Here is a 23,647-nt window from a genome sequence, read left to right on the forward strand (position 1 = left end):
TTTCCAGCAGGGAGTAGGGAAGAGTGAATTACATCATTTTCCCCTTCTTGCTTTGCTGAAGGTGATAAGGATTCCTAAGTCATCCTGCATTTGAACTGCTGAAGCTGAGAGAGGGAAAAAAAAAGTGCCATCTGTTTATTTTGTGTCTGGGCTGACTCCTTGTCTCTGAAATAATCCCTGTAAATTAAACCTATTGCAGCAGCCACACCTTCTATTTGAAAGCCAAAAACTCCGTCTGGGTTTAAGTGACTAACAAGTTAAAGAACACTGTGGGGTACTGACTTAAGACAATGTTGGTCTGACTTTTTTTGCTTTTTATGATTCCCTGAATGTAGCAGACTTCACTTTAATATATCCATCATGTCTGTGAAGCAACTCCTTAATGTGGGGGAAAATAATGATGGCCTCTCTCTTCATTTTTATTTCAAACTTCTTAAATCTCTGCTTCTGAGAAACAAATGATTACAAGGCCTAATGGAAATTATCCAGTTGGGAATGCTTTTAGAGACCAGAAAATACCCCACCCCACCTCCATATAGGGACAATGCCCATGTCTGAATGAAACTCCACTTACAGGGAGAATAACAGAGTATCACAGCCTGAAGGAAGAGGGAAAAAAAACCCCAGTGAATTATACACATTTCAGGGAAATCATTCCTGGGTCCGACTCAGAAGAGAGCGGGAGATATGGTACCATCTATCAATGTCTCAGGCTACAAGCTCTGTTCACAGTGTGAGAAGAGGTGGTTCTGAGTCCTTTTGGTTGTTCCCACCCCCACCTCCGAAGCTAACTAGGGAGTGCATGGCTCTCCAGTGAGGGTTTTCTACCCAGGCTCTATGGGGAAAATTTTGTTTTCACAGGAAATCTTAAACAAGGGCTCTATGTGGGATAGGACAGTGGAGCAGGCACTGCGGGGCAGCTTCGGCACCCAGCTCCCACCTCTAGTTCCCTCCCACACCCTATTTGACCATCTCTGGGATTCAGGGGCCGGGCTCCAAGGTTGTCAGTCTTTCCTCTGCTTCCACCAGCAAGCCATCACTACACCCCCATACCCTTTCCGGAAGCTTTCAAACCACAGAGATAAATCCTTCAAAAGATGGGCAGGGCTCCAATTTGTTGAATACGTCCTAGACCGTCAGCCCCTAGGCATTTTGGCACCCAAAGCAAAAGGTGAAAATGTCTAGAATTAGTTAAATTCCTCCTCTTGAGCTCCCTACCCTACCCTACCCCAGAGAAAAGCACAGAGGGAAAAAGGTAACTTCTAGATCATTTTCTTTCCAGGCCAGATGAAGCCAAGTAGATTAAGATATCCAGTGGTGGGGCCAGCAGGGTGACATAGTGGTTAAGTTTGTGAGCTCCACTTCAGCAGCCCGGGGTTCACAGGTTCGGATCCCAGGTGCGGACCTAGCACCGCTTGTTAAGACACGCTGTGGCAGCATCCCACATAAAACAGAGGAAGATTGGCACAGATGTTAGCTCAGCGACAATCTCCTTCACATACACACAAAAATATCCAGTGGTGAAAAACCGGGCAGAGCCTAAGCTTCTGATATTGTTACTTCCCTACCCGCAATTTCCCAATTCATGTCCCAAAGTCCTACCAGGCCCAGAACTCCATGAAAGGTAAATGAAGAAAGGAGTCCTACATCTTCGATCCCATGAATACATGCTTTGTGCATCTGTATTCCAGCCTTTATAACTTGATCTTTACTTTGCATATCTTCTTTCACCTGTCAGTCTAACTAATATGGTCCACAAGAATTCATTAACTCCCAAATTCAACACACTTAAGAAGATTGGCTTGTTAGTCATAGACCAAAGATCCTACAGTTATCAAGAGATGGTTGAGTGTGGGTCTTTCTTTTTTTTTTTTTTGAGGAAGATTAGCCCTGAGTTAACTGCTGCCAATCCTCCACTTTTTGCTGAGGAAGACTGGCCCTGAGCTAACGTCAGTGCCCATCTTCCTCTACTTTATACTTTATAGTACTTCCTCTACTTTACACCTACCACAGCACAGCTTTGCCAAGCGGTGCCATGTCCACACTGGGGATCCGAACCAGCGAACCCTGGGCCGCCAAAGTGGAAAGTGTGAACTCAACCACTAAGCCACTGGGCCAGCCCCAACTTTGGCTCATTTTGAGCTTCCTTTTTTACTCCTGAGCCCACAGAAAGGCTCCAGGTATCTACACTCAAGGTAGAAACTAAAGGCACTTCTTCAGAGTGCCATGAACCAGAACTGGCTTTCCAAACACACACTCTCGCCTTCCCAATCTCTGCAGCACAGCACACCACTCTAAGCTTCCACAATAATCTTGGGCCTTGGCAGAAGAAAGACAGCTAAATCTGAGATGTGTCACGAGGCCACTGGCTGGGAAGCAAGAATATCTAAACACAAATCAAGGCGAGAGCAACAGGCCAGAGTTTCCACAGTCTCCCTTTGGCTCCTGTAGCTGCAGAGCCCGGACGGCCTAAAGATAACCCAAGTATCTACGAAGGGTCACTTTTAAATAGTAGCTTTAATACCACCAGTCATTTCAGAAGTATTTCCTTCCAGAGTCTGCTTCCATCCACACTGGCGTGCCAAGCATGCCCAACAATGGCAAGCCCGCTGAAGAGATGAAAGCCCAGAAGGAAATGGAAGGAGTCCCAAAGGGGAACAGACAGCTCCTAACATGCTGTGATTCTATTCTGTGCCCACATTTGGACTGCTGAGAAAGAACAATCTAGCAAAGAGACACCTTGTAGAAGCGACCTCCTGACAATCACTGGGGATTACAGAGCAGGCAGAAAATTAAATAAAATAGTTTAATTCAACGCCTCCCCTTTCTAAAACTAAGGCAGCATAAACCATGGATGGCTGCCATCCAGGAGTTTTTCAGGAAAGCCTTTCCCTCCAAGAGAAAACTTACACCTCTCAGTCTACTGGCCCACAGTTTGGCTGAGCCAGGAGAACTACATGGAGCACATACTGTACATATACAGCCGCGGTGGCTACCCGCGAACCACAGAAGTGCCAAATGCACTGCTCAGATAGGCTTTTGGTCTTTTTCTTCCTTTTAAGCTAGGGTCAAAGTTCTCAAGATCTTCCTAAGAATCATTAAAATCCGCTCAGCCCCTCATCTATCCACCAAGTGAGTCCACACCGTCCTCAATGGCAGTCGGTCAAGGGCCAGTGTCCAAGGGACAGGTGCTCAGTGGGCTATTTCAGTTGCTATCAGCTCAGTCGGGAGCTGCATAGGCTCAGTAGGCAGGCAAGTTTTGGTTGCATTTCAAACTCTGGTCAGCCAAGAGACATACACCTTCCACAGCTGCCAGGCCAACCAGCTGCCCAGTGCTCCTCTCAAGACGGGAGCAACGAAAACAGTGTAACCTGGCCAGCCAACATGCCAGTGAGCAAGCCGTACCTCTCATTTCACTGCCTGGGCTATTCTGAGCTGGGCTTATTGACACTCCATGGCAACACAGGAACAAAGGGCCAGCTAGAGGGATTTAAGTGTCTCACAAAAGTTGCTAGAAAAGTCAGCAGCTCAGGCTTCTGTTTTCACGATAAAAGTAGCAGTGGAATTATTATTAGATCGGTGTTGTTTGCCACTGCTGTTATTATTTGTGAACCACCTGTAACAAAGGTCTACTCTTTGAACTAAGGTTTGGGTTTGGTTTAGTTTTGTTTGCCACCATTAAGTTGCTATAGGTGGTATGCCTTTGACAATGCAGCATGGGGTCCTGCCTGCCACCACACTGTAGGAGGACTAGTTTTTCTCATCCACTTACCTCTAATCTTGCCATCCTCTCTGGTTCACTTCCACCACACAACTCTTTGAAAACACACAAATTGTCCCTACTTAATCTTTCGATGGCTCTCACTGCCCTCATGACACAAGAAACACCTTAGGGATGACTCTCCACCAGGCTAGCAGGGCCTGACTCAACCAAGTCCCTTCTCGAGACCGCTCAGGCCATGCTGGCCTGTCCAGGTGGTGTCCTCCATCCCCCCAGTTCTCTGGGCTCAGCCCTTCTGCTGCCTAAAAAGTCCTCCGCACTCCTTTTGCTGGTTATTGCCTATTTATCCTTCCAAACTCCACCTCCCTGGGCTGCTGTCCCCAACCCCAGCCCAGTGTGCTATGAGGCCCTTCCTGTCGATACTCCCAGTGCTGTACTCTAACCTTTGTCTTATCCAACTAGACTGAGACTCCTTGACAGCAGGAACCACTTCTAGTTTGACATGACCAGTGCCTACCACCGTGGATGGGACTAGAAGAACTTGAGATTGTCTTAGAACTGATTCTCTTTTCCCAAACTCAGAATAAATTCTTTGAAAAGGTGTGTTCTCTTATCATCTCCTCAACCCAGATCAGTCCCTCTGTCTCTTATAATATTATCTTTTTTATTACAATTATTATTATTATTGTAGCCAACATTATTTATTCATTCATTCCTCAAATATTCATTGAGCACCAACTACATGCCAGGCACTGTCTTAGGCACCAGGGATAAAACGACGGACACAACCAGGTCCCAGCCTTTCACACCCCAGGACTCACCTCATGTATTCCCCATGACTCCTCACAGCCATCCTGCTACAGTCCCCATCATGCCACTGCGGTAACAGGCCCAGAGAGGGGAGGTAACACACACACAGAGACACAGTAAAAAGGAAGAAGCTGGCTCATGATGGTGTCTGACTTTGTCTCACTCCTGAGAAAGGCCTGACTGCTATGCACGGCTGAGAGCCTTCTCTTTAGAAGACACTCTTTGACTTTGACTAGCAACACCATTTGACTAGCGAAAATTATACTAACCCTTCACAGAACTGACATTGTGAAGCACAGGAGGCAGGACATGATGCTCAGGATAAAGAGAAGCCATGAACATGTAAATCCGCATGGCGTCCTGCAGTATTATATACATCACAGGAGTCAAAGTCTAAACTGGACCGAGGGTATTTTTTTCCTTTCCATTCTCTACTATACAACTTTCCTGAATGCATCTGATTTTTCTTTCATTCAAACTGGCTTGGTGTAGGTACCAGAATTCAGAATGTACAACAAATGCAGCAAAAAGTAAGTAAGAGAGGCCACAACCCCCATCACCATCTGAATAAAAAAAACAGGCAGAGTTGGGTTTTTTTTTTAAGGTGAATTTCACCACCCTCTTCTCAAGAGGAATTTCTCCTTCTTCCTCCTATTCCTTCTCTCCTTCCTACATCCCCCAAATATACATATCCTCGGAAAGGCCGTGCTCTACTGTAACCCATAACAAAGAATTAAATGTAGCATTATGGTGGATCTAGGAAACACCCTGCTCGGCAGAGCTCAGATTCAGCTGATTAGACTGAGGCAGCAGCTGTTCCAGTGTTATGTCCGAGGCTGAGAAGGCGCAAATGTAAACTTTCCTCTTCCTGTCAAATCACTGCTTGGAGGGAGAGGATGGTCAGGCTACATGAAGTTGTGACAAAATAAAAGGTTCTAGGCCAGCTTTGTCAGAGAAAACACCAGAGGACCCAAGGTTAGTTGTCAGAGCTTCATCTGGGGGCAGCAGGGAGTCCTGGGTAGGGCATTCTTGGGACCAGACTGGAGGGGTCTTTTTTAAACTATGAGTTCTGATCCATTGGTGGGCAGTGAAATCGTTTTAGTGGTTCAAGATGAGGTTTCTTTCTTTCTTTATAAGTGAAATTAAACTGAATAGAACGAGAAAGGGAAAAAATAAGAGTACCTTCAACATAGTATGAGTAATCACCGTTTCACAAAATTTTCGTTTCAGACGTGTGTGGGGCCTACTGTAAAATGTTTCTAAACGTAGATGCGCAGGGTCCAACTCTAAAATGCTACTTACGGTGAGTCACGGTGAAAAGTTTGAAAGGCACCCCGCCCTGTGTCTTACATTGACTAGGAGTCGACATGAGCTCTGAGTAATGATGACTATTTCATACAATAATTTTCTATGGAAGCTTGCCTGGGGTCATGCTGGGCTGCAGAGGGAAGCTCCAGGGGACAGTGAGCAGTGTTTGGGGAGTTGCAAATTAATTTTTACATGGGTTTGTTTTCCTTGGTGTTTGTTTCCCCAAGAGCAAAAATTTCATATATGACGTTCCTACAAATTTCCTGCTTCCCTAGTTTTTCCATAAAGAGAAGACGGCATCTAGCCTCTTGCTCTTGAGACCTATCTTTATGAAAGAGAAGCTTAGAAGCTATTGCACTCCCACTCACTGTTAACCACAAAGAAATTATTTAATAGGCCAGGGTCTTGGATTTGTTTTCATGTTTGTTCAATACTTGACTTTGAATTTCTAGAGTCCCCTCCACACCCCACTGCTACCCCCTCCTCATATAAATGCACGTGGCTTTAGTTTAACGATCCACAGAAGAAACAAACATTCTCCACGGAGGAAAGGCTAACAGAAAGCTTTGTTGCAGCTCACCTTGCATCAACCAATACACTAACATCTTGCTAGATAAGAAAATTTGGCAAAAAAAAACCAAGCAATATCTTACAAGTGTGCGGCTTCATCACATATTTTATGTCTTAATAGTGGCAAATAGCTCAGTGCATCTCATCTCTCTCCCAAAAGTCTCTCAATTGATGATGTGTCAATGAAAAAGATTTTACTCCCAAAAAAAGGAACAAATTACAGTAATGAGAAACAAGGCAACAAATTTAATATTGAGACATTTCTCTTACATTCATTCACCCCTTCAAGAACTTCCTGAATCCTCAATAATGAGAAATTCAAAGAAAGGCTTATTCTATTCTTCCCCCCAGTGGCAAAGAGGGGCACCTTTGTGGACCCTAACAAATAGTCTATTGAAGTTATCCCCTTCTTCCCTCATTGGGTAATTGGGCTGGAAAGTCTGAGTGGGGATGGCTTTGGAAATACTAAAATCAAGTCAACCCAGAAAATAATTGAGGACTTAGCAACCTTCTCTAGGACAGGCCAAAATCTCTTGCAACAAAATTCTACAGAAGTCCAGCCTCCCTTACTACAATAAAGTCTAACTATGGCTTGCAAATTTCATAAAATGTGGGTCATCTTAGCTTTGAAATATTTCTGAAGAAGCAACATTCCATTTTAAGTATTTGTGTCATGGTCTTCCCCTGCAAATGCTCAAAGGGACAAAGGAAAAGCCAAACATGGAGGTTCTGGAATAAAAAGGGACTTCTCCCCAGAGGCATAACAGCGGTATTAGAGCATGATTAGTTTTATTAATGGGAAGGAAAAGGAAGGATATACGGGTAATTAGGACTCAAGTGCTCTTCTCTGTGAGAGCAAATAAAACGCTTCCTGCAGCTAGAGTTGTATATATAATGAACATGAAAAATGAATACTGGTATGAGACAAGAGAAATAAAAAACACGAACCCAGGTGAAGGGGCCTCATCATTTTCTATTACAAGCTCTCGTCTCTGCCTCTCAGACAGACTGGATTGAGCTGGATTCTAGCATGCACCAGATGTAATGTGGAGGTCGCTAATTTAGGACACCAAAAAAACACAAAATTCTAAGAGGACTGATAATAACTGAAATTCTTGCACACCATCCTCAAAGTATATCACACCTTTTGTTGTCTGTATTAACCTTAAGCAAGAGTTTTAAGCAGTTCAAAAGCACATCTCCCAAAATCTATCACATTAGGGTAATCATGAAGATTATGGGAAACAATGCGTATAAAACAGTTAGCCCAATGCTTGGCACATATTAACCACTCAACAAATATTACCTATAATCATCAAAGAGGTAGTTGTAGTAGGCCGTACTTTCCAAACTTATTGGGTCCTTTTTGGCCCTGAGCATTTAGGGTTCCACAGAACTTGAAAAGTTTTCTTTTCCTTTTTTTTTAAGATCGGCATCTGAGCTAACAACTGTTGCCAATCTTTTTTTTAATTCTTTCCAAATCTCCCCAGTAAATAGTTGCATATTTTAGTGGTGGGTCCTTCTAGTTGTGGCATGTGGGATACTGCCTCAGCATGGCCTGATGAGCAGTGCCATGTCTGCGCCCAGGATCCGACCCGGCAAAACCCTGGGCCGCCGAGGTGGAGTGTGTGGACTTAACCACTCGGCCACGGGACCGGCCCTGAAAAGTTTTCTAAAGTACACTCATACTAGTCAATTCTATCAAACTCACTGTTTGGGACCCTATCATTTGAAGTGTTATCACTATTTCTAATCAATATTTAAGAGATATTTGGGAGTAATTTGGGAGACAAAGGGGAAGAAGTTATTTCTTCTAATAGACTAAGAAGAGTACACTACCCAATAAAATGTATTAGAACAAAAACCTCTGACTTTCTTCTTTATGTCCAAAATGCCATCTAGCTTCACTGAAGCACAGTTAATAAGGTGCTGTGGCTGCTCTGCAAAGATCAAACACGGCTCCAGTTCCTTTTAAACTTGGTCGTCCAAAGCTGTGCATTAGACAATCTATGGGCTAGTATAAAGATTTTAGTTATCTGCCCTATTATTTACCTCTTTTAGTCAAGTATTTTCTACTTAACATTTGCTTTATGACTAATGTTGAGTATGTTAGAGTGTATTACAATTAGGGGTTCTCAGTGGTTCCGTGGTTTTTTGGTTTTTTTAAATTCCTAGTAAATATACAAAAACAAAGAGTCTTTTCATAGAATATGTGGTTAACAAGGAATTGAGTCATGGAGGGAAGACAGGACTAAGGCAACTGCTATTATGTTTAGAGCACTCTAGGTTGTAGCACTCACTGGATATTCTGCTTAAAAAATGAAAAAGCTATTTGAACTAAAGGATGATGTGTTCTTTTCCTTACTTGTAAACAGCCTAGTGATGGTGGTATATTAAATAGCAAAACCTCAGTGGCAATCCGTTTCCATTTCAGCCAGACTAACTCGTCTCATTACATATCTTCACTGTGGCATTAAGAGGTCATTTGCTGGATTCTCTGGGCAGCTTAAGAGCTAAAAGCAGGAAAAAACAACCAGTGGCATGGCTGTTAATATCGTTCCATAAATGCCCTTTTCCCCATTCTTTCTCCTTCTCCTTCTCTAGCCATACTACATTTCCACCTCAAATTTCTCTTCCACTCTCTTTTTTTTTCTATTGTGCCTACACCACAGGTCCACCCATGCCATCAAATGAAACCCAAAGGAACTGATTAATACCATACAGAATTGATACTGCTACCTGGGAAGGGCATGGAATTTGGAGGGACTTTATTCCACACCATTCTTTAGTATTTTTATAGCGATCATAGTGTTTGGCAATTAAAACGAGGAAGAAAAATCCTAGAAACTTGCCTGTTATGTGTCCAGACCTTGTCAAATGTGCCCTGGGGAGTAAAATAGTCCCCAGCTGAGAACTACTGTTAACCCATCAAATCTTTTCAGCCTATTTCTTCTTATTAATTCCTTCAACCCATGACTCAACCCCTCTTCTGGTTAAAAAACCTCCAATTCCTTTAACCTTGCCACACAGGATCCTTATTTCAAATCTTCTTGACACTAATTAAAATGATTGCAGTATTAGTGGAATGCTTCTAACAACACTGCTTAAAGCAAGATGTAGACTATAGATACCTAAATTGGTTTACAACATCACCATCCAACAGAAACTTAATGTAAGCCACATTATGGAATATTACATAATGTAATATTATTAGATAACATAGGAGAAATCTTAGATGACCTTGCGTATGGCAATAATTTTTTAGAGGCACGATCCATGAAAGAAATAATTAATAAGATGGACTTCATTATAATTAAAAACTTCTGCTCTGTGAAAGACAATGTCAAGAGAATGAGAAGACAAGTCACAGACTGGGAGAAAGTATACGCAAAAGACACATCTGATAAAGGACCGTTATCCAAATGCAGGAAGAACTCTTAAAACTCAACAATACGAAAACAAACCTGATTAAAAACTGGGCCAAAGATCTTAACAGACACTTGACCCAAGAAGATGTATAGATAGCAATTAGGCATAGAAATGATGCTCCACATCATATGTCATCAGGGAAATGCAACTTAAACCAACGACAAGACACCACTACACACCTATTAGAATGGCCAAAATCCAGAACACTGACAATACCACATGCTGACGAGAATGGGGAGCAACAGGAACTCTCTCATTCATTGCTGGTGGGAATGCAAAATGGTACAGCCAATACGGAAGAGAATTTGGTGGTTTCTTACAAAACTAAACAAACCCTTATCATACGATGCAGCAATCACAATCCTTGCTGTTTATCCAAAGGAGCTGAAAATTTATGTCCACACAAAAACCTGCACATGGATGTTTATAGCAATTGTATTCATAACTGCCAAAACGTGGAAACAACCCCAAGATGTTCCTTCAGTAGGTCAACAGATAAATAAGACTATATATCCAGGCAACGGAGGATTATTCAGTGCTAAAAAGAAATGAGCTTTCAAGCCATGAAAAGACATAGAGGAACCATAAATGCACATTAATAAGTGAAAGAAGCCAATCTAAAAAGACTAAATATAGTATGATTCCAACTATATGACATTCTGGAAAAGGCAAAACTATGGAAGCAGTAAAAAGATCAGCGGCTGCTAAGGGTTAAGGGGGACAGGGTGGGGATGAATAGGCAGGACACAGAGGATTTGTAGGGCAGTGAAACTACTCTGTATGATACTACAATGATGGATACATGCCATTAAACATTTGTTCAACCCACAAAAAGAACACCACCAAGAGTGGACCCTAATGTAAACTATGGACTTTGGGTGATAACAACATATCAATTTTAACAAATGGACCCCTCTGGTGGGAGGCTGGTGATAATTGGGGGGTATGCATGTGTGGGTGGTAAGCAGCAAAAAAGGAATCTATACCTTCCTCTTGATTTTACTGTGAACCTAAAAAACGGCTTTAAAAAAATAAAGTCTTAAAAAAGGAGAGGAGGAGAGAAGTGTTACGTCTGACAGAATTAAAAACAAACTAGTTTACAGTAAGTAATAATACACAGTGTACTCATCCTACCCCAAACAGCTGTGAGCCACTGACCTTCCATGCTGGGGGAAGGGAAAGCAATCACCATCAGCACAGGAAGAATCATTACTCCATCCACCATCGTAGAACTGCGGAGGGAAAAAAAAAGATATAAGTAAAACAAAAAAATCTAACTGCAGGATGACAAATTAAATCAAGCATACCACTTTTAAACTCCCATTCAAGGCCTTTCTTACAAATCCCCCTCACATATGTTGCTTTATCTCTTAGGACATTTAAACACATACCCTTTACATGGATCTAAGCAAATCATCTTAAGGAGTTAATCAGATTTACCTCCTACTTGGCCGCTCGAAGGGGACTTGCTCTGACCTGCCCTCTTATGAAGAATTCAATAGGGACGTGAAAAATTCTAGCTATAACACTAGGCATTCCCAAAGGTTTTAGGTTTGAATTTTACCTTATCCTATTGAATGCAAATGGACACTAAATTAAGAACTCTGAGAAGCATGAATAGATTGTTCTAACATGATGTTCAAGCTTAAGCGACTGAATAATTCAAGCCAAATTACTATGTTTGAGCCTTACTTCTCCTTTAAAAGGATTAGAAGTGGAGCAGCCTACATCATAATACAGCCCCAAAGGAAAAAAACAAACAACTACAACTTATCCCTCATCTATGGCAAAACAATGCATTCTTACATTGACCTCAAATTTAACAAAAGATAGACTCAACCAAGACAGGAAGAAATCATGTAAATGTGCAATATATGAAACTATAACTGAGAGAAAATAAGATACCTGACATAAATTTTAGGTTGATACTCCCTAAAACTACATTGGCAGAAGCTCAATTTTCTGAGTCAAAGGACTACAACAAAGAACTTTTCCATTTGAATAATTCCTAAAAAACTTCAAGAATATAATGAGAGTTTGGTTCTACTAATTTTTTATTATAAGAAATAATTTTAAAAAATTAAACCTTTAACTAGTTGAGATTGTCTAGATGGTAAAATAAAGAAAATTGGTAAATTTTTTAGTGAATAGGTTCGTGTGCTAGCTTGGTCTTACAGATTCAAAGCAAAGAGCAAAAGTTTGTTGCTAACTAAGCTGTTTCGATTGGATACTTTCTGACTTTTCTTTTTTTTTGAGGAAGATTAGCCCTGAGCTCACATCTGCTGCCAATCCTCTTCTTCTTTGCTGAGGAAGACTGGCCCTGAGCTCACATCCGTGCCCATCTTCATCTACTTTATATGTGGGACACCTGCCACAGCATGGTTTGCCAAGCAATGCCATGTCCACACCCAGGATCCAAACCAGTGAATCCCGGGCCATGGAAGCAGAATGCGTGCACTTAACGGCTGCGCCACGGGGCCGGCCCCCTGACTCCACTTAAAATTGAATTTTTTGGTTGGTGGTCTGATTGTTCACTCCCTACACCCTCATCTTACCTTACCAGCCCCCATTTCATAACTGTATTTCAGCCTACCCCTTCTCTAATAGCAAAGTGAGGGAGGGGGATAAAGGAGAGTTTTAGGTACTTTTCTTCTATATTTTTACAAGTACATGAAACTTGAGTGAGCCCCTTTTACTGTTGTTGTTGTTCTTATTATTATTTCCATGTTCACATAGATCTTTTCTATAGCAAGCCCCTATTTCTGACATACAAACCGCTTCATCTTGGCCCCCAGGACCCTCACAACCAGACGCTGACTCCTCCAACACCATCTCATCTCTGTGCCTCTGCGCATGAAGACACTGTTGGTCCCCTCCGCCTCAAAGGCCCTGAGCCTCCTCCTCCGCCCCTCTCCTACCCAATTCCCTTCTCCTGTCCTTCAGGATCTAGTTCAAAAGGCAAATGCTTGCCGAAACATCTCTCCATCAGCAGTGATTTCAACCCCCCAGCACTGGTCTAACACCACTTCGAATCAATTATTTGTCTATGTCAGTCTCCAGCACTAGCCCACTTGTCTCCAAAAGGGGGATGGAAGTCCAAGGATCATGCAAGACAATTCATTGACCTATAGGATGAAAATACTAAAATTTTTATCTTATAAAAAATGTTTTAATCTAATAGAGCAATAAATAACTTGAGCCTTTATTTGGTCTCTTTTTTATGACAGTCTAGTACAAGAGGTATCTTTCAGAAAGAGTGGGGGTTACATAATGTGAAACGGTGGACATGGTTTGCTTATAGAGTACAGCCACATATTTTACCTTTGAAAGCCCATTTAAGTAGAATTACAGGTTGTGTTGGCTGGTTGTAATGAAACGAGCCCTCCCCAAATTGCAAGTGTTCTAAAACCATCAAAGAAACTACAGATTGAATATATTATTAATGAAAGCACCAGAGAAGAGTAAGAAAATGGTGGAGCTGATATCTCTATTGCTAGTAGCTCTTCATTAATCACTTTACTAGAGAAAAGCAACTAACATTCAGTTCAATCTGACATGAAGCAGGCTCCCCAAACTCAAGATTAAAAAATACTTGAAACATGGATTTGCACCTAGTATCACAAACAACAAACATTATTCTGAGTGACTTGAGATGTTCATTAATGATAATCCAATGTCATCACCATTAGCAGTAACTTAGATATTTCCCCTTTAATCTTTTTTAAATTTCTATTTTATGTATGTTTTATAATAAATAGTTTTTCTTTTCTATAAATATTATAGCCAACATACACATTGAGGGTACATAAAACATTTTTAAGTTTTATAAAGCTCAAAAACTGTTTAACTGGTGGGATATATCATCAAAAGCCTTTGAAAATAACTGGACTATCTTGGTCTCATCTTTGAATTCCCAGTCTGTCCTCCCTCCCTCCCTTCCTCTTCTCCTTCCTCCCTTCCTCCTTTCTTCCCTCCCTTCCTCTGTTCCTCCCTCTGTTTCTCCCTTCCTCCCTTCTTTCCATCACTATTGAGAGCCTACTATGTGCTAGACATTAGAAACTTAAAATGATAAAGATATACAAACACAGTTCTTACTATGGAGCTTACAAGATCTGTTTATGTGGGTAATCAACTAATCATCCAAATGATCACATAATTAAAAACTGAATTAAATGTTAGAAAGAAACACGGTTAAATACGACTGTTAACAAAACAACTTGAGATTTTCAGGAGGGCAAAGGAGCTTCCTGGGGAGGTTATATCTAAATAGGAAGCAGAAAGATAAGTAGGAACTACCAGAAAAAGGATGAGAGAGAGAAAGAGAGTGTGTGTGTGTGAGAGAGAGAGACAGAGAGAGAGAGAGAGAGAGAGAGAGAGAGAGAGAGTGTGTGTGTGTGTGTGTGTGTGTGTGTGTGTGTGTGTGTGCGCGTGCTGGGGTGAATAGCAGTCTGTGGTGGAGACAGAGTAGGATTTAAGAAAACAGGCACACGGGGCCGGCCCGAGTGGTTAAGTTCGCGCGCTCCCCTTCAGCGGCCCAGGGTTTCACTGGTTCAGATCCTGGGCACAGACATGGCACCGCTCATCAAGTCACGCTGAGGCAGCATCCCATATGTCACAACTAGAAGGACCCACAACTAAAAAATACAACTATGTTCCAGGGGGCTTTGGGGAGAAAAAGAAAAAATAAAATCTTTAAAAAAAAGAAAAGAAAAGAAAAAAGGCACAGCTTCTCAGCTTCCATAGAGGCCCTGTGGCCTGGGCAAGCATGGTGTGTCCTAAGGACTTAAGACATATTTCAGAAATGAAAAAAAACACTAGGCTAGGACACAGGGAGCCTAGAGAGAAGAGTTAGAAGCAAGAGGAGAAAATCTAAGAAGGCTGGAGAGGAAGGCCAGGATCAGAACCTTAGTAAGGCGTGGCAAGCCCTTGTAAGCCCTCTATATATGACCTCTCCATATTCATGGCCGTCAAGACCCCTTTCCCTTAGTCCTCACAGCCTACCCCTTGACATCCCATTCTCCCAAACACTCCAACCAGCCAGCTTCCCGCCCATCTCAGGACCTTTATATACATGATGCTCCCTGTGACTGGGCCCTTCTATCAGATCTCAACCTGGCAAATGCCTACTCATCCTTCAAGTCTCAACTTCAATGTCACTTCCTTCTAGAAGCTTGCCTAGACTCTCATAGGTCCTCGTTATACTCTCATATACCACTTTGTTAAATTTCATTCACAGCACTTATCATAATTGATAATTATATATTCACACTTGTGTGTGCTTTTGAACATCTGTCTCCCTCACTAGACTGTAAAGCTCATGGTAGCAAAACTTTTAGTCCATTTTGTTCATCCTTATCAGAGCTAAGGAGCTGCACATTTAATTCTTATCGAATTCAAATCTTCCCTGAATTAATCAGCTGAATTTAAACTCAAATTCTAAAAAATTAGCAATCCTCCCCACCCCCAACACACAAGCACCCACACTTGCAAAGGAATGGTAGGATTAAGACATTACCATCTCTGTCACTTCAATCTGTAGAATTTTGTTTGGGTGATACTGAAAGTCAGCAGTCCGCAAGCTTCAAGCTTTAAAATCAAGAATCCTTTCACTATTAAAAAAAATCTAAAAGACAATCACCACTGATTTTTTTTCCTGTCACAAAGCCAACAAAAGCCCATTCCCCAAAATACTTTTTAACAGATCATAACTGTGGAAGCAAATTTAAAACATTAATGTAGGTTTATAAGTAGCAAACAGAAAAAAAGAGTTATAAATTCAGTCTTCCAAGCTAATCTACTGTTTATAGATTGATGGCTCAAAATCCGCCAGAAATCTTTGGAAAAAAAAGTCTGCATCGCTTATTGGTTGCCGTTTTGTTCAGCGTCTGGATGGTTGCCGCTGACCAGTTAATCCAGCTATGAAAAATGGCACCTCCTAAAGGAAAGGGGGGAAAAGAATGTACAAAGGAAAATGTTCTGGAATAAATTTCCTAATCATATTTTAATTATAAAAAACATCAAAATGCTAAAGTCCCACCTTGAAGTTCCAAGGATCTAGTTCCAATTTTAAAATACACTAAAAAGAAAATATTGTTTTTAAGAGTAAAATTTCAACTCCCCTGCTCTCAAGTATCTTTGGCTAAGGAGTTTCAGATGTGGGTTGGCAAAAAAGAGGGACTGGTGGAAAAAGAGAGTGGCAGTAATTCAACAGTTCAGTGATGGCTTACTCCAGTGGTTTTCAAACTTTCTGGTCTCAGAATCTTTTTATACTCTTGAAAATTACTGAGGACCCTAAGGAGCTTGTCTATGTGAGCTATTTCTACCAATACTTACTCTATTAGAAATTAAAATGGCCACTTTAAAAAAAATACTATGTTTTAAAATAACAATAAACATAGTACCCCATTTTTTATACATTAAAAAAAGAACTGTACTCTCTCCAAAAAAATATAGTGAGAAAAGTGGCACTGTTCTGCATTTTTGCAAATCTCTATAATGTTTGGCTTAGTAGAAAGCAACTGGATTCTCATATACGATTCTGCATTCAATCTGTTATGATATGTTATATTGGTTGAAGTAAACATAGAAAATCCAGCCTTGCACATATATGTCACCGGAAGAGGCAGGACCTCAAGGACTCCCTGAGACAGTCTTGGATACTCGAGAGGATTCTGAACCACACTTTGAGAACCACTGCCTTCCTCCTTAAATGATCAGTTCTTCTACCATAGCAGAGAATCAGATGGTAGCAGATATTTTAGGCTGAACATTTACTCAATACCTGACAAAAATGTTACTGTTCCACAGGTTTAGAAATCTCATTAGCCTCTCTAACATCAAGGAAATCAACAAATCTATGGTCAAGGAAGAAGGTATTAGATATTTTTTTAAATGTAGGAGTAACATTTTACGTACACAACTAAATATTTTTAAAATGACACATAAGTTGTGATAAGAAAATACTCAGTTGCTCCTCTCCTTTAGGTTCGACCAAATCCTTATGCAATATTCTAAGGTCAAAATCCCTAATTGAAAAATCATAGGCTACTGGGGATTACAGAATATTATATGAGGGGTTCAGAGTATGAATTTTTGCCTCTAGTATATACTACTTGCTTTCTGTTCTTGAATAAGGTCCTCTATCCCTGGTAACTATCTAAATACTTCAGGCACAAGGAAAATAGCTATTCAGAACAAGACGAGGGACTTCCCATCTTAATTAAGGTACCCTCTTTAAATCAGTACCATCTCTTACAATATCTCAGGACTACCTTCTTGGGGATGGAACATTCCCATGATGTTCTGCTAAAAACAGGCATATCACCAGGGCAGAACAGAACTGCTTCCCAAATCCCATAGTACTTTTCAAACTCCATTTATAGGTCAGACTGATATCCAGTTAGGGAGCTAGCATTTAGCTCAATTTCTAACATGTGTGGGCTTGAGACCAAGTTTGGCACTTCTGCTCATCACAATTTTACAGCTGGATAAAGCCACAGATATACTGCAGTACAGTACAAAAAAAATCATGAAGCATTTTGATATTGGTCACAGAATAATCTAGAGAATAATACACTTCCATATTCAACTTTTAGAACTCATATTAAGCAATCTGGTTGATAATCTGCCAGAGGAATAAAAGATATTTCTAAAACCTAGATTTATGAACAGCATACAATTTGTTATCCATAATATTGAGGATGAAGGGAAAGTTATAAGATGAACTCTAAGATTCTTTCCCATCAGAAAAGTCTACAAAAATGTTCATTTGTCTGGCCTATGACACAAACTCATTTGGTTTGTCCATTTGTTCAACACATAATTTACTGAGTACCTACTCATTCAATAGGGATTTTCTTGCTACTCTTCTCAACTCAACTTCTAACAATCTCCAAGTCAGAAAGAATCTTGAAAGACAGGTTGTACATTCACCCATCCCTATTTTGAATGACACCATCCACGTGAAGTCACTCACTCACCATTGGTGAGGGTTGTCACTACTATTCCATGACAGTTTTTTCTTTTATCTCTTCATACAATCTATGCTACACCTTCAATAAGGAAAAAAAAATCATTCTTTTTAATATAAAAGGTAAAGGCAAAGGAGAAAAAGAACTAGAGTAATTCTGCTTTCTCTTAATTATCTGTCAATATTACATCATTACCACCCTAATGCAGAGGCACTTACTAACCAGCCAGGCACAGTGCTTAGGGATCGTATGTACTATTTCATTCAATCTCTCCCCAAAACACTTTAAATTAAATACTCATATTAATCCCATTTTACAGATAAGAAAATGGGTGGGTAGAAGCAACTTGCTCAAGGATGCAAGGTCAAACCCAAGACGATCTGACCAGAGTTCAGGTCTTAATCAGCCACCACTCTCCCAACCTTCACTAAACTAGTTAGCCAGAGTTTAACCGCTTTTGTCCACTTTTGTCATCCTTAACATTTTATCCAAGCCTTAACACATACTGCGCTTTAACCAGGTTGATTTTTCCCTTAGAAAACAATCTTTACTCTTGGTTATTTAGGCCACCTTTCAATCGTGCCCTTTTTCCATTTCTGTAACCTCAAAATTAATTTCATACACTCCGTAACCTCAGATTTTCTCCCCCTGCCCCTGGATAAAAGATCTTGACGTGAAAGGAAAAAATGAGCTGTCTTGATAGTACAGAAAGTGATTTCAATTTCTCAGTTCTCTTGTAACTCACATCTCAAAAACTGAAATCAGGGTAAGTCAGGCACCTTTTGGGACAAAGTTGGACCCAGTAAGACAACTTCTAGACATAAAACTTTGAGGGAAGGTATACTTACAACTACCTCCAAGTGGAACTAAAATCAGCCATTACGCAAAAACAGTTATGTCTCTTCTATGCTCAACAGGCAGAGAGATAACCCAAGGGCAGCTTGTCCCAAACTACCTCGGCCTTTAGGAGGGGTGAAAAGAGACATGAGCTGTCAGTTACAGTGTAAAGAAAGGATAAACTGAAGCCACCGAACCATATGTTAAGTAAGTTAAGTCAGGGTCTTTTCTCCAGTTCACAAATGACCTGTGAAATATTTTTAACACCACACTCTGTCTGAACTGGCAATGTGCAAGTTGCCAGGGCTTGGTTTTATATAGACTTCACCACTGCTGGAGGGTTTCTGGTGGGGTGTTACTTTCAGAATATTAGCATGTAATTTGATCTTTCGAGATAGATGAACACAAATAGCTTCTTGGACAAGTTCTACAGAACTGAAACCCAGCCCCTGGATCAGTTCATCCTGTAGTTAGAGGAAATAATTACAGATTATTTCAGAAAAGAAAGGGTTTTGACTGAAAGAGTTACCCTACAAACATTCCAGCTGTGACAGATGGACCCAAGATATGGTTTGGAAAGGAGGGGAAAGAACAATATAATCTGGAAAAAGAGGGAGGAAAAGAAATGGCTTAACTGAATGAAAATAAGTGAAAGGTTTAAGTTAGGCTACCAAGTAAGAACCAAAGAATCCCCAGTAAATTCACTTTAATTGTATACAAAATGAAACTGACTTTGCTACACCCCCACCAGAGATACAGATAATAATGACGCTAAGCTTCTGAGATGCCAGTGTTTTGATCACCCACTTTTACTTCCTGGTATCTCAAGGCTAGGTTTTATTTCGACACACTTGAATACATGGAAACTGTCTCTCATTTTCCACTTCACTCCCTCTGTATCAAATAGCCATGGCTCTCCTGCTTTGTTTCAACTGATAGGACCCCATCATCTCCCAGCTGTTTTGTTGCAGTCTCTTAGGCAGCTCAGGGCTCACTCCTCTCCCTCCAGTTTACAAACTATGACGGGAACACTATTTTTTACCTACTGGTAGGAAGGACCCCGTTATTCCTCCCCAACAAAATTCTTAGATGCAAAACTGTGGAGTCCATTTAAAATCTCACTTCCTCCCGAAGTCCTCAGAGAATGCTGTCTCAGCCCTCTGTCTCATTTCTATGCCTGAAGTGTCCCCTCTAACCTAACAACAGACCTTTCTATCGCTGCCATTACCAAACAAATGGTGTTGCAGGCACCTACCATCTGACACAACCGTCCCAATTCTAAGGCTAATATGTTTAACCTATAATAATGTGAAGGGAGCAGTGAATAAAATGAAAGGGACGTCAACAGAGGTATATTTCTCTCTTTTTTTTTTTTGAAATGGGAGACACTAGAGCATACTTCTGTGGAGGAGAGAAAAACCACCTTTTGTACACCAGCCTGACAAGAGCTTTCCTCTCATCTACACTCCAGCCCCACACTCAAGCCCATTCCTGCCTCAGCCTTCCCACCCTCGTCTTCTTCACGGCACTTAACGCTGTGTGAAATTTGTCATTTATGACCAGTTTGTTGATTTTTATTATGTTTCCCCCTCTCCCACCCTTCCTTCCTCCACACACCAAAATATAAGCAGCATGAGAGTAAGAATTCTGCCCAGCTCGTGGCTACAACCCCATGCCTGGCACATACGAGGCACTAGATATAAATTCAAACACATTAATTTTAACTTCTTAGTCTATGCTACACTTTGGTTTTGGTAGGGAGAGGAAGATGAGGTTTAAGGAATTTTATACAGCCTGGTAAGGAAATGACTAGGGGAGGAGGGGGCTCCATGTCCTCAATTTAATATAGTAGCAACCAGGTATTTGAGATCAATTCAAAGATATCATTTGTAACTTGGATTTCAGTTTTCAAGGGTGCCATCCAAGAGAAGCAGCCAAACAGAAAGACGGCTGGCAGACTGGGTATACCAGACAACTCCCTGGTGGACAATATCCCATTTGGAAAGGACTGCTTGGATCTCCAGTTGCAGACACCAGCTGATCCGCCCAGAGCCATCCCCAGTGACCTCTGAGACAGCTTCTGTAGCTTGAAAATACATCTCCTACAAGTCAGAAATTGACATATCATCTCCCCGCACCCTCAGTCTCCTAACAGCTATTGACGCTATTTGGAAAGCCATGCTTCCATGCCTATTAATAACCTTCAGAAAGAACCCTGAGGAAGTGTCAAGAGAAAAATAGATCTGGCTGATGGAAGCCAAAGACTCAATCAGAGGTTGCAATTAGCAATTAATACATTTGAAGAAAAAGAAAGTTGTAACATCCTCTGTATCCATATGTTATCTGTTCAGAAGACTTAAAACAAAACACTTAGCCAATGAATTCAAGGAAGGTTGAGTCAAGAACACTGGTCTTTACAGAAAGGAATTCTTTTAAAGACCGCTTATCTATTTAAACACTCGAGCACCACCAGCTAACTTTATCTGCACATCAATGATTCAGGGGGATTTTGCCTACAAGGCTATCATTAAACCTTTACAGTTATTTACGCCTTTATAAAATTTCTCCAGGTGACACCTTAAATAGCAAGCAAATCCATCTACTCTAAAACAATGGAATAACTAAATCAACATTAATGTTTAAAAAGACTTTTCTTGGTAGTCTTTCTCCTCTCCCCTCCCCCAACTAGAATGTGATTAATGGAATTCTCTCACAACTTAGCTTGAAATACGCTTTTGCCAGTCGAGCAGCTAAAGCAGAATCAGATAATTGTGGTATGACTCAACAAATGCACAGCTGTTCATTTAAATATATCCATCAAAAGTATAAATACGATCATGAGAAAGAAAATGAGCTGTGTACACAGGGTCAGTGCCCAAGTTGAACGGGTTAGCATGGAAGTAACCACAACAGAAAACACAGAGAGGGCAGATGAGGCAGGAAGAGGTTCTGCATACCAGGGAGAACGAGATCAGAAAACTGATGCCACCAAAATCCAGCCACCCAACCCAAAACACTCACTGACCTAAAAAAGAAATTAATGGCAAGTTAAAAGTAAAAATAAATGCGCTCTACTAAGTGAGGAGAATGAAACAATTTAGGAAATAAATGATGCTCCCAAGTACACAGAGGTAGAAAGCCTACAGGGTAGAAAGGATGAATCCAATCCGTTATTAAAAACAAAACAAAACAAAGACCTTGAGGCAGATGAAAACAAGAGGAACAGGATTCTCACCTCAGTCCTCTCTCCAGAACCTTCGAAGACAGTGATTACGAAATCATGAAAATGTGGGAATCCCTCCAGTCGTTGGTCCCAAAGCAAATAACTGAAAACACCACCCCGTACCAGACAACCCCTTTTGGAGGTTCTACACATGACAGCGCTACTTTGACAGGAGAGAAGGAAACAGAGAAACAGAGGAAGAGAATGTGAAGACGGGCAGGGGAGCACTGAATAAGAGGAAAGTGCCTATGTGAGCCCTGCATACCCCATTCCTTCCTCTTCCTCGGGGATGGCCCATTAGCCCAGTCAGAATCTGAGACGCAGAGGAACTGAAAAGACTCTGGTGCCATTCCTCTTTTAATACGTAACCCAAAAGAACAATAAATAAAAAGAACACCTAATCCATGATGACCGTTTCCAAGCTACCCCTGAACCATCAAAAATCAAGTTCTTCCCGGAAAAATAATCTCTCTGGTGGTAGGGAGCCTAAGCTCATGCTTAGCTTGACTACTCAGTCATGGGGAACCATTCCTGTTCTCCTCATTTAAAGGCAAGCCTCTCTTATATTATTGTAAGCAACAACTACTTCAACTACCTTCTTCAGCAACAACTACTTCAACTTCAACCACCTCCTTCAGGCCCAAGTCCTCACATACCTACCCTCTTCATCCTTTCACAGAAAACTTTCTAGAAAAAGCAATCTGCACAAGTCTCCCTCTCCTCCATCCAGTGTTTCATTGAAATGCTAAGATTCTAACTCTTTGTAGGCCTTACCTTATCCTTCAGATTTGCAGGGGAGCTTCCTCAAAACTCAGATTCCCAAGCCTCACCTCCGGAGATTTTGACTTGATTGATCTGAGATGAGGCCTAGGAATCCCCCAGCCCCCAAGCAATTCAAGTGATGCTGAGAGTGGACTCAATCGTCCATTCCATAGCATGGCGGGGCTAATGACCCCCTTCTTCCCCTGGGTTCTTCCCTGGCTGGGATTTGGAGGCTCCACTCTCTCAGGTGTCTCTACTTTTATGGTTTCCTTCTTCGAAGTTTCTTTGGATGGGGATTTCCTCTTCTGCTACTCATCCCTTAAATCTTGGTTTTCCTCAAGGTGCCATATCTCAGCTTTCTCTTCTTCTCACTCAAGATGTTACCCAGTTTCTTAGCTTCAGGGTCACTGAGGCGACACCAAACCCCAAGGATAAGAATGGAATCGCCCATTTGTTACTCATTTCCGCCCCCCCTACCCCCCCCCCCCCGTCTATTTCTTCCTCCCCTACTATGTGTCCTTGTCTCCTCACTATTTATAAAATTAATTTAAAGGAGCCAGCCTGGTGGTATAGTGGATAAGTGTGCATACTCCACTTCAGCGGTTTGCAGGTTCAGATCTCAGGCATGAACCTACACACCACTCACCAAGCCACGCTGTGGTGGCATCCCACATACAAAAAAACAGAGGAAGATTGCCACAGATGTTAGCTCAGTGACAATCTTCCTCAAGCATAAAAGAGGACGACTGGCAACAGATGCTAGCTCAGGGCCAGTCTTCCTCATACACACACAAAAAAATTAATTTAAAAAATTTATTTATTACAGATATTTCAAGTTCCATAGAAATAGAGAGAAAAGTATAATAAACTCTATTTTTGACCTCACAGTTTCAAAAATGAACAACACCTCACCACCTAGTTTCAAAAATAAGCAATCATCTCCTCTATTTTGCCCATTTTCTTCCTGAGGTATTTTAATGAGAATCTCAGATATTACATCCTTTCACCCACAAATTC

General features: G+C 41.2%; 1 protein-coding gene across 8 annotated transcripts in view; it reads right to left on the reverse strand.

Annotated features, from left to right (window-relative positions):
• The window catches only part of ACVR1 (activin A receptor type 1), a 122,548-nt gene that overhangs the window by 42,662 nt on the left and 56,239 nt on the right, over nt 1-23,647 (reverse strand). For 4 of the 8 annotated variants that reach the window (XM_044768886.2, XM_044768885.2, XM_044768883.2 and 1 more), the window contains one exon: nt 10,973-11,070. In XM_044768886.2, the coding sequence (XP_044624821.1) occupies nt 10,973-11,063 (91 nt within the window). In that variant the 5' untranslated portion in view covers nt 11,064-11,070. The remainder of the gene's footprint in view (nt 1-10,972; nt 11,071-23,647) is intronic. The other 4 variants (XM_070507809.1, XM_070507810.1, XM_044768884.2 and 1 more) reach the window with 1 other exon arrangement.

Source organism: Equus asinus, chromosome 4, assembly GCF_041296235.1.
Source record: "Equus asinus isolate D_3611 breed Donkey chromosome 4, EquAss-T2T_v2, whole genome shotgun sequence".
Lineage (NCBI taxonomy): Eukaryota > Metazoa > Chordata > Mammalia > Perissodactyla > Equidae > Equus > Equus asinus.